A 12331-nucleotide genomic window follows, 5' to 3' on the forward strand; every position below is an offset into this window, starting at 1 on the left:
CATTATTTTTTTTCCACTAACACTTACTAAAGCTTCCTAATCACACATTTCGGCTTTCCACTAATGCTTACTAAAGCTTCCCTAATCACACATTTTTTCCACTAATGCTTACTAAAGCTTCCTAATCACACATTTTTTTTTTCCACTAGTACTTACTAAAGCTTCAAACACACATTTTTTTTCCACTAATACTTACTAAAGCTTACCAATCATACATTTTTTTCCACTAATACTTACTAAAGCTTCCTAATCACACATTTTTTTTTCCACTAATGCTTACTAAAGCTTTCCTAATCACACATTTTTTTTTCCACTAATACTTACTAAAGCCCTAAACACACATTTTTTTTTTCCACTAATACTTACTAAAGTTTCCTAAACACACATTTTTTTTTCCACTAATACTTACTAAAGTTTCCTAAACACACATTTTTTCCACTAATACTTACTTAAAGTTTCCCTAAACACACATTTTTTTTTCCACTAATACTTACTAAAGCTTCCTAATCACATTTTTTTTCCACTAATACTTACTAAAGCTTACCAATCACACATTTTTTTTCCACTAATACTTACTAAAGCTTACTAATCACACATTTTTTTTCCACTAATGCTTACTAAAGCTTCCCTAATCACACATTTTTTTTCCACTAATACTTACTAAAGCTTCCCTAATCACACATTTCTTTTTCCACTAATACTTACTAAAGCTTCCCTAAACACACATTTTTTTTCCACTATTATTTACTAAAGCTTCCCTAATCACACATTTTTTTTTCCACTAATACTTACTAAAGCTTTCCTAATCACATTTTTTTTCCACTAATACTTACTAAAGCTTACTAATCACACATTTTTTTTCCACTAATACTTACTAAAGCTTCCTAATCATTATTTTTTTTTCCACTAATACTTACTAAAGCTTTAATCACACATTTTTTTTTCCACTAATGCTTACTAAAGCTTCCTAATCACATTTTTTTTTTCCACTAATACTTACTAAAGCTTCCCTAATCACACATTTTTTTTTTCCACTAATACTTACTAAAGCTTCCTAAGGCACACATTTTTTTTTCCACTATTACTTACTAAAGCTTCCTAATCACACATTCTTTTTTTTCCACTAATACTTACTAAAGCTTCCCTAATCACACATATTTTTTTTCCACTAATACTTACTAAAGCTTCCCTAAACACACATTTCTTTTTCCACTAATTTTACTAAAGCTTCCCTAAACACACATTTTTTTTCCACTAATATTTACTAAAGCTTCCTAAACACACATTTTTTTTTCCACTAATACTTACTAAAGCTTCCTAATCACACATTTTTTTTCCACTAATACTTACTAAAGCTTCCTAATCACATTTCTTTTTCCACTAATACTTACTAAAGCTTACTAAACACACATTTTCTTTTTTCCACTAATTACTTACTTAAAGCTTCCTAATCACACATTTTTTTTCCACTAATACTTACTAAAGCTTCCTAATCACACATTTTTTCCACTACCACATTACTTACTAAAGCTTCCCTAAACACACATTTTTTTTTCCACTAATTCTTACTAAAGCTTCCCTAAACACACATTTTCTTTTCCACTAATACTTACTAAAGCTTCCTAAACACACATTTCTTTTCCACTAATACTTACTAAAGCTTCCCTAATCACACATTTCTTTTTTCCACTAATACTTACTAAAGCTTCCTAATCACATTTTTTTTTTCCACTAATGCTTACTAAAGCTTCCCAATCACACATTTCTTTTCCACTAATACTTACTAAAGCTTACCAATCACACATTTCTTTTCCACTAATGTTTACTAAAGCTTCCCAATCACACATTTCTTTTCCACTAATACTTACTAAAGCTTCCCAATCACACATTTCTTTTCCACTACTACTTATTAAAGCTTCCCGATTACCTTGGATATTTTATTTGTGAATACTTCTGGTGTTATTTAATGAAGAATTACAATATCATTTTACTGGTATCTATTTACAACTTGTACACAAATGGAACTTATATCTGCTTGCAACTTGTACACAAATGGAATGTCATTAGAGGAAACTGCTGAGGAATTGACTTTCACTCTTATAACACAGATTAAAGTACTAGGAATATTTTGTGGATTTAACATTGGGTAACCAGCTTACAGGGTTCTACCACAGGGTGAGCTTGCGCTCTTTAGATTTTAAATATATAAACTATTTCAAGACGTGTTTATCCATGTTACAAATATTGTCTAAACATTCACTGAAACTTCAGTTTGTTGATGACATGTTACCCTAGCAAAATCTCAGCATTTATTTAAAATTTAAACTATTAATGATGTATTGTAACACACTCTACGCTTTAAAGTTATTAGTGACGTATTGTTGTAGTACCCCTAGTTTTTGAAGTTATTAGTGACGTATTGTTGTAGTACTCTTAGTTTTGAAGTTATTAGTGACATATTGTTGTAGTACTCCCTAGTTTTTGAAGTTATTATTGGCATATTATTGTAATACCCCCAAGAATTTGAAGTTATTAGTGATGTATTGTTGTAGTACCCCTAGTTTTTGAAGTTATTAGTGACGTATTGTTGTAGTACTCTTAGTTTTGAAGTTATTAGTGATGTATTGTTGTAGTACCCCTAGTTTATGAAGCTGTTAGTGATGTATTGTTGTAGTACTCCCTAGTTTGTGAAGTTATTGATTACATATTGTTGTAATGTCCCCTAGTTTGTGAAGTTATTGATTACATATTGTTGTAATGTCCCCTAGTTTATGAAGTTATTGATTACATATTGTTGTAATGTCCCCTAGTTTATGAAGTTATTGATTAAATATTGTTGTAATGTCCCCTAGTTTATAAAGTTATTGATTACATATTGTTGTAGTATCCCATAGTTTATGAAGTTATTGATTACATATTGTTGTAGTATCCCATAGTTTATGAAGTTATTGATTACATATTGTTGTAGTATCCCATAGTTTATGAAGTTATTGATTACATATTGTTGTAGTATCCCATAGTTTATGAAGTTATTGATTACATATTGTTGTAGTATCCCATAGTTTATGAAGTTATTGATTACATATTGTTGTAATGTCCCCTAGTTTATAAAGTTATTGATTACATATTGTTGTAGTATCCCATAGTTTATGAAGTTATTGATTACATATTGTTGTAGTATCCCATAGTTTATGAAGTTATTGATTACATATTGTTGTAGTATCCCATAGTTTATGAAGTTATTGATTACATATTGTTGTAGTATCCCATAGTTTATGAAGTTATTGATTACATATTGTTGTAGTATCCCATAGTTTATGAAGTTATTGATTACATATTGTTGTAATGTCCCCTAGTTTATAAAGTTATTGATTACATATTGTTGTAGTATCCCATAGTTTATGAAGTTATTGATTACATATTGTTGTAATGTCCCCTAGTTTTTGCATTTGTTAGTAACGTATTTGTATTAGTATCTTTAGTCTTGCAGCTTCAGTAACTTAGTGTAAAAAACTGTAGAATCTATGGAGATAAACGTCCTGAATCGCTTACTGGATGAATGTCCTCTTACTTGGAAGCCGTTGATGTATTATAAGGGTGAAGATCAAATCCCACTATTCGGTCTAACCACTGTAGAACAAGATATGTCAGTGGATGGTGGTGTCCATGTATTACTTTCCGTGTAGTCTACAGTTTCAAGACTGGAGACTGATAGTGTGAAATTCATCAAAGATACAACCTTTATGTCTTATGACTCTTACCTATATTTCAAGTTATTATCATGATGTTTAATACAACACCCACTAACTCTCACTTCTTTATTACTATAACTGAAGTAACTTACTAACCTTTCCGCCGTTTCGCCTCCGCTAAAGCGAGGTTAACGTCCGTGTATCTTATACAGATTTCGTCCACAGGTCCATCGAAGTGTATAGGTCTGTAAAGAAAATCCAGAACAAAGCGGTCACTTCAAGACCATCACACTAGTTAACCCAGACTAACCAGCAGTCAGTTCAAGACCATCACACTAGTTAACCAAGACTAACCAGCAGTCACTTCAAAACCATCACACTAGTTAACCAAGACTAACCAGCAGTCACTTTAAGACCATCACACTACCTAACCAAGACTAACCAGCACTCACTTCAAGACCATCACACTAGTTAACCAAGACTAACCAGCAGTCACTTCAAGACCATCACACTAGTTAACCAAGACTAACCAGCAGTCACTTCAAGACCATCACACTAGTTAACCAAGACTAACCAGCAGTCATTTCAAGACCATCACACTAGTTAACCAAGACTAACCAGCAGTCACTTCAAGACCATCACACTAGTTAACCAAGACTAACCAGCAGTCATTTCAAGACCATCACACTAGTTAACCAAGACTAACCAGCAGTCACTTCAAGACCATCACACTAGTTAACCAAAACTAACCAGCAGCCACTTCAAGACCATCACACTAGTTAATCAAGACTAACCAGCAGTCACTTCAAGACCATCACACTAGTTAACCAAGACTAACCAGCAGTCACTTCAAGACCATCACACTAGTTAACCAAGACTAACCAGCAGTCACTTCAAGACCATCACACTATAAACGATTTATAACTATTAATCGAATTAAATACAATTATACGAATATAAATTTAATATAATTTTCTTCTTTTGAATTAGAGGTCGCTACGTTACAGTTTTTAGTTTAACGTTCTTCTGTCCAATCAGTTATTTGTATGAAGTACAACTTTTAAAATGTACAGGTTGTTGTTGTTTTTTTTCAATTAGGCTTAACAATTTCATATTTCATATGGGATTTCTACCTCCTTTTTATTACATTTCTCTCTGGCTTTTTTATAGACGGAAACAAAGTAATAATTTTTAAAATGTTGTATTCTAGTAACTATTTAATTATATTATACAAGATAACTCGGCCTGGGTTTGGCCAGGTGCTTAAGGCACTCGATTCGTAATCTGAGGGTCGCGTGTTCGAGCTCCCGTCGTACCAAACATGCTCGCCCTTTTAAGCGTGGGAGTGTTATAATGTGACAGTCAGTCCCACTATTCTTTGATAAAAAAAGTAGCCCAAGAGTTGGTGGTGGGTGGTGATGACTATCTGCCTTCCCTCTAGTCTTAAACTGCTAAATTAGGGACGGTTAGTGCAGAAAGCCTCGTGTAGCTTTGCGCGAAATTCAGAAACAAACAATCTAACTCATACATTCTACTTGCTAGTCTGTTGTTAATGGAATACATATTTCTTTCACTTTCAGAATTACTTATATGCTCCAGGGTATCTTTCTTGGTTATCATAGGCGTAGAAAAATGGAAGACTCTACTGTTGATTTATAACACAGATGGACCAACACTCCATATTATATACTATTCATTGTTAACATAAAGTTCTGATGGACGTCTACTGTTAAACCCAGCTGGTTTGATGAGAGCTAAAGCAGCTTCGAACTGCAGCGCTCTCTTCACAATATGTTACATGTCTTGGGTGTTCACTTATTCTTATATTGAGAGTTACGATAACAAGTTACTGAAACACACACAAACTTTGTTAATATAATATTGGGACAACATGTTACTTAGTAAACTAAAGGATTCAATAAATCTATTATAACAGATAAATAAATACAAAATATTTATCTGTAAAACGGGTATGAAACAATTAGTGTTTCCATCTTCATTTCATTATTTCAATCAACTTTAACCAGTATATAAAGCTAATAAAAAGTACCCAGGTTTCAGAAGATTAAAAAATCCTCCAAATGGGGGCGCTATAGACTTCCTAAGGCCGTCGGTGTACGTTCTACGAAGGATTAAGCCACAATCCGGAGATCCGCCAAAATTTGGGATGTTAACAGGTACAACGGGAACACTGTTGAGTACAGGAACTGCACTTTGTGTATTCAACGTAAGAAGGGTGACTGTTTGAAACCTGGAACAAAAAAAAAACGAAACTGATGAAGAAAAACAAATATTTAAAGTATGCTAAATAACAAGTGATTTTTTGTTTGTTTTTGAAATTCGCGCAATACTACCGGAGGGCTATCTGCGCTAGCCGTCCCTAATTTTGCAGTGTAAGACTAGAGAGAAGGCAGCTAGTAATCACCCCCCACCGCCAAATCTTGGACTACTCTTTTACCAACGAATAGTGGGATTTACCGTCCAGTTATAACGTTCCCACGGTTGAAAGGGCGAGCATGTTTGGTGTAACGAGGATTCGAACCCGCGACCCTCGGATTACGAGTTGAACACCTTAACCCACCTAGCCATGCTGGGCCAAATAACAAGTGAAACACGAACTGAGGACAATAGTAGCATAGTATATAACAGTAGTAAAAAATTTACATTAATATAATGTATAACAGTGACATAAAATATAACAGTAACATAAAATACAACAGTAATATAGAATACAACAGTACATAATATATAATGGTAACATAATATGTAACAGTAATTAAAATATAATAGTAACATAATAGCATAATTTATAACAGTAATATAAAATATAAGAGAAACATAAAATATAACAGTAACATAATATACAACAGTAACATAAAATAAAACATTAAATAATATATAAGACCATGCATGGCTAGATGGTTAGGGTACTTGACTCGCAATTCGCGGGTTCGAATCCCCGTCGCACCAAACATGCTCGCCCTTTCAGCCTTTTCAGTGACGGTTAATCCTACTATTCGTTGACAATTCGTTGGCGGTGGGTGGTGATGACTAGTCTTACACTGCTAAATTAGGGACGGCTAGCGCAGATAGCCCTCGAGTAGCTTTTTGTGCGAAATTCAAAACAAACTATATAACATTAACATGAAACATAACAGTACAAAAAATATATTATACATATATAACATAATATATAACAGTACATCACACTAAAATATAATACTAACATAAAACATAAGAGTAATAAAAATATAACAGTAACATAATAATAATACTAATATAAAACACAATAGTAACATAGCATATAAAACATATAATAGAAACATAATATATAACAGTAACCAGATACAACACTAAAGTCCATACTACGTAAAACTACACTGAGAATCACAACATTAACATAATTTATAAAATACAGTACATGAACTGTCATGACTTCTGTATGAGAGAAACAAGCTGAAACATACAAAGACCATCTTCACTCCTTTTGGAACACTGCAGATCTAATAAACACAACATAACCATAGATACTAAGTAGGGAAACAAATATAAACAAACGCAAAATCAAAGAAGCCTTACTTATACAGCAACTAAAACCAAAATTAAACAGATATAAAGGAACACCTTTACACTTATACTAATTAATAACCTAACATCCAACTTACAGGCCCGTACCCGTTTATACTCTCGTTCCTAAGACGTGTCGTCAACAGGCACATTGAAACTCTCTCTTTATTAACCTGAAGATGACCTAGGAAGGTCTAAACGTTGTTCTCTCCTTATCAGTAAAAGTGTTAACACTCATACCAAGCGTTTTGAGATACATTTTGATTTCATGTGGGTTTTTCGTCATCAAGAATTAGTAACAGACAGTCATGAAGCTATAAACAGCTGAAGAGATGTAGAAATGTGTAATACAGAGACTTGAAATTTAGTAGCAGACAGTCATGAATCTATAAACAGCTGAAGAGATGTAGAAATGTGTAATACAGAGACTTGAAATTTAGTAGCAGACAGTCATGAATCTATAAACAGCTGAAGAGATGTAGAAATATGTAAAACGGAAACTAGAAATTTAGTAACAGAGTCATGAATCTATAAACAGCTGAAGAGATGTAGAAATGTGTAAAACGAAAACTAGAAATTTAGTAACAGAGTCATGAATCTATAAACAGTTGAGGAGATGTAGAAATGTGTAATACAGAGACTTGAAATTTAGTAGCAGACAGTCATGAATCTATAAACAGCTTAAGAGATGTAGAAATGTGTAAAACGAAAACTAGAAATTTAGTAACAGAGTCATGAATCTATAAACAGTTGAGGAGATGTAGAAATGTGTAATACAGAGACTTGAAATTTAGTAGCAGACAGTCATGAATCTATAAACAGCTTAAGAGATGTAGAAATGTGTAATACAGAGACTTGAAATTTAGTAACAGACAGTCATGAATCTATAAACAGCTGAAGAGATGTAGAAATGTGTAAAACAGAGACTTGAAATTTAGTAACAGACAGTCATGAATCTGTAAACAGTTGAAGAAGTGTAGAAATGTGTAATTGAGAGTGATAATCAAAGAGCGTTAATCGGTCAGTCAACAATTGGAGTGGGTGTTGTTGACTGACCACCTTCCCTGTTGTCCGTCTTTTGAAAATAGGAACTGCTCTGAGGGGATAGTCATTATGGACCTTTGTATGCAGATTTTAAAGAAATAACAAAATCTGGAAGAAATATAATTCGTTTTATTAAAATTCAAAAAAGGAAATTTCATCACCGAGAGAAATAATCCGAACTTTCTTTTATTTTCAAGAGATTTCTGCTCCAATAAGAGCTGACAACAGGAAACTGAAAATGTGATGAGAAACATCAACAAGTGAAACGTTCCAAATTAACATAGATGTTGATTTGGCCAAAATGAATGGAATGTCCAACCATAACCTCGATACTACACAGATGTATAAACTAGTATTACAACTACAAATGATTGAAGATTCATCATAATTTCAGTGTCCCATTGTTATATAAGTGAAGATTAATCCTACTTTGGGTATCATTTTATGATGTAAGTGAAGGTTAAGCCTAACCTCGATGCCATAACGTTACGTAACTGTAGGTTCATCCTAATTTGAGTGTCCCATTGTTATACAACTAGAAGTTTAGCCTAACTTGGGTGTCCCATTGTTATACAACTAGAGGTTTAGCCTAACTTGGGTGTCCCATTGTTATACAACTGGAAGTTTAGCCTAACTTGGGTGTCCCATTGTTATACAACTGGAAGTTTAGCCTAACTTGGGTGTCCCATTGTTATACAACTGGAAGTTTAGCCTAACTTGGGTGTCCCATTGTTATAAAACTAGAGGTTTAGCCTAACTTGGGTGTCCCATTGTTATACAACTAAAGGTTTAGCCTAACTTGGGTGTCCCATTGTTATACAACTAAAGGTTTAGCCTAACTTGAGTGTCCCATTGTTATACAACTGGAAGTTTAGCCTAACTTGGGTGTCCCATTGTTATACAATTAAAGGTTTAGCCTAACTTGGGTGTCCCATTGTTAAATAATTGAAGGTTCAGACGAATATGGCTTTCTTATTGTTAAATCATTGAAAGTTTTGCCCCATATTGGAGCAATTCTTATTAGGATAGCTAATGTTTGATAATTAAATTGTTCAAATGAACCTGGAAATTGACAAGTATATCCTAATTCTTTTTCATTTTTATTCAGAGCTCTAAATTAGAAGTCGCACTAACTTGGAGAACGTTCACGTTGTTGCTTTCTTTGCATTCTTTTTGTCAAAAATCATCTCACGTACTCTTTATGACAAACTATTTGGAAACGGATGATTGTTTGGAAACTAATAAAACACTTTGCCAAACATTGCTCCAAAAATCTGGAGAAGAATTATATGCTTTCTGTCTAATTTTAACTGAAAATTGGAAGAACATTCTTATTATATACGCTAATATAGAAAGCATCATATCCGTTTCTTGAAACACCTCGAAGTTCGAAAAATACACAGTGAAGTCAGTGGACTGTTGAGAGTCAGTGTCAGGCCTTTTAAACACAAATTCTGCTTTGTCAAATGTCACATATACTCAACAATTGTATATCACGAACGAAAAACTATTTATTCAAAGAAATAATGTTTGTTTTCTAAATGATTGCTGTTACCCAATATCACTATAAGCAGCCTTAACAATCCAAGCAAAAACCACGTGCTTATCATGGCACAAAACGCCACCACAATCCAAGCAAAAAACCACGTGCTTTTCATGGTACAAAACACCACCACAATCCAAGCAAAAGACCACGTGCTTTTCATGGTACAAAACGCCACCACACTTTCTAAACCTCTTAACATTTAAATTATTCGTGCACTTATGCAAAAAAAAAAAAAAAATTAGTGACGCATATCAAACGTGCTTAATGGCATGAAGGGGGAAAAAAATGCATAAATTGTAGGCTTAACTTCACGATTGTACTTTCGTTCAAACTTCTTCAAAGGATAAAGTTAACTGTAATTTTTCGGTCTATTGATCATGCGCACTGAATAGTCTTGCTCTATGTAAATAGGTTTATATCGATTTGAACATTATATTCACCGTGTCTGAATAAATGTGAAAGGTTGTTGAACTAAGAAGCGATATAAAAACAATTTTTGCTGTTAGTTACCACACACAAAACAAGCTTTTCACAGGGTATTTTGTTCCAAAATTGTATGTGTTTCGTTTTAACAAGAGGGAATTCTCAATACCCACGGCTGTAATTAGATTTTCAATCGATCAATAGGTGGGGTTGTGGGCAAAATGTTTGTACTTGTAAAGCACCTAGAGTTATTCTATGAGCCACTATATAGCGACTAAAAATATTCTAATTATAATCTTATCTAAAATGTATAGTTATTTAGAAGTTAAATATCTCCAATGTCCTTTGAATGCTAGTACGAAGTTACTTACCAACCATAATGATAGTTGATGTTAGTTTCTGTTATGTCTTATCTTTGCATTTTGGCACTATATTTTAATGTATAGATATTCATATATATATATACACTCCTGTGGACTCAAATCGCTAAAAATCAAGTTTCGATACCCGCGATTGGCACAGCACAGATAACCAATGTTATCGCTTTGTGTTTAATAACAAACAAAGAAATATATATAACATACATTAATGGTATTTGGTCAGAACGTGTAATAATTTATTTCTTGTTTCATATACAGACTTAGCCCTCCCCTGCTGGGGTAAGTCTTCCGATCTACAATGTTAAAATCAGGAGTTCGATTCCGCTTGATGGACATAGCAGATAGCCCGATGTGATTTTGCTACAAGAAAACCAAACAAACAAATAATACAAAGACATCCCATTTGAAGGTGCAACGTTAGGATTTAAAGCCATCTGTTTGTTCTCTCGAGTTAAGCAATGCTTATAAGTTGCGCATACTAGTAGCAGTATAACTGGAGAGCTCTGCGTGTTTGATGTCGCCATGTTAGGCTTAAAGAAATATACTGGTGCTTATAGTTGGTTTGGCCGGTAAGCCAATCACTGGTAAGCCTTACAATGCTAAAATAAGGAGTTCGATTCCCCTCGATGTACAGAGAAGATACGATTTTGCTATAAGACAAAAACACATAAAAAGAGTTTAGTTAAATAATATATTTGCAAGTTATACCTGCACATAGTAGTAGTAGTTTTCCTGGAGACTCTGTACGTTCGAAGTCGCCATGTTAGGTTTAAAAAAACCTTTTGTTACCTTTAGTTAAACAATGCGCATCAATAGTTGTACGTGTAACTCAGTAGGGCCCGGCATGGCCAAACGTGTTAAGGCGTGCGACTCGTAATCTCGTCGCGCCAAACATGCTCGCCCTTTTAGCCGTGGGGGCGTTATAATGTTACGGTCAATCCCACTATTCGTTGGAAAAAAATTAGCCCAAGAGTTGGCGGTTGGTGGTGATGACTAGCTGCCTTCCCTCTAGTCTTACACTGCTAAATTAGGGACGGCTAGCGGAGATAGCACTCGAGTAGCTTTGCGCGAAATTCGAGAAACAAACAAACTAACTCAGTAGTGAAATAAAAAATCATGAGACTTTTATATATGACCTCCGAGTGTTGACTGCTTCGCATTTTCCTAGAGAATAGAGTACTCAATTTAATCTAAGCGATGGACTAGTTCGACAGTGAAATTATTTATCTTTAATGAATACACTAAATACAAAATACTGTTTGTTTACTTCTCGTTGTTTAGTTCAGTTGCAGTTCATTTAAACTCAGTCCTAATCCACCTGACTTATCCAGTCCTCAATATTTGCTTGGAAATTAACGCAAAACACCACTTAAGTCCACGTGTTCTATATTTCGTTATCTATTTTGACTAGGAACCCTAGTTTTAAATTTAATGTGGTGTTTTGCTGTCTTTCTTAGGCCTAAAGAATTGTAATTATCCCTAACTTGACGGGCTTCAGAGGAATATTATTCAACCCTTAAAAGTGAGTTAAGTGTTAATATTCTAATATAAAATAACTTGGCAAACGTTAAAAGTGTCACGGAAATCAGGTCTTTCACGTAACTTTGAACGAACTGTGAATTGTACTAAAGTGTTGCTCTTAGAAAATCACTCTTGTGTGGTCTTATATTTTCTGCCAA

At 33.8% G+C, this 12331-nt stretch overlaps 1 protein-coding gene across 2 annotated transcripts in view; it reads right to left on the reverse strand.

The window, feature by feature from the left end:
* LOC143246675 (peroxidase-like) overlaps positions 1 to 12331 on the reverse strand; it is a 100779-nt gene that overhangs the window by 60382 nt on the left and 28066 nt on the right. For both annotated transcript variants that reach the window (XM_076493750.1, XM_076493749.1), the window contains exons 2-3: positions 5743 to 5943; positions 3849 to 3937 (exon numbers count right to left, since the gene is read on the reverse strand). In XM_076493750.1, the coding sequence (XP_076349865.1) occupies positions 3849 to 3937; positions 5743 to 5943 (290 nt within the window). The remainder of the gene's footprint in view (positions 1 to 3848; positions 3938 to 5742; positions 5944 to 12331) is intronic.

This window comes from Tachypleus tridentatus, chromosome 3 (genome assembly GCF_004210375.1).
Source record: "Tachypleus tridentatus isolate NWPU-2018 chromosome 3, ASM421037v1, whole genome shotgun sequence".
NCBI classification, from domain to species: Eukaryota; Metazoa; Arthropoda; class Merostomata; order Xiphosura; family Limulidae; genus Tachypleus; species Tachypleus tridentatus.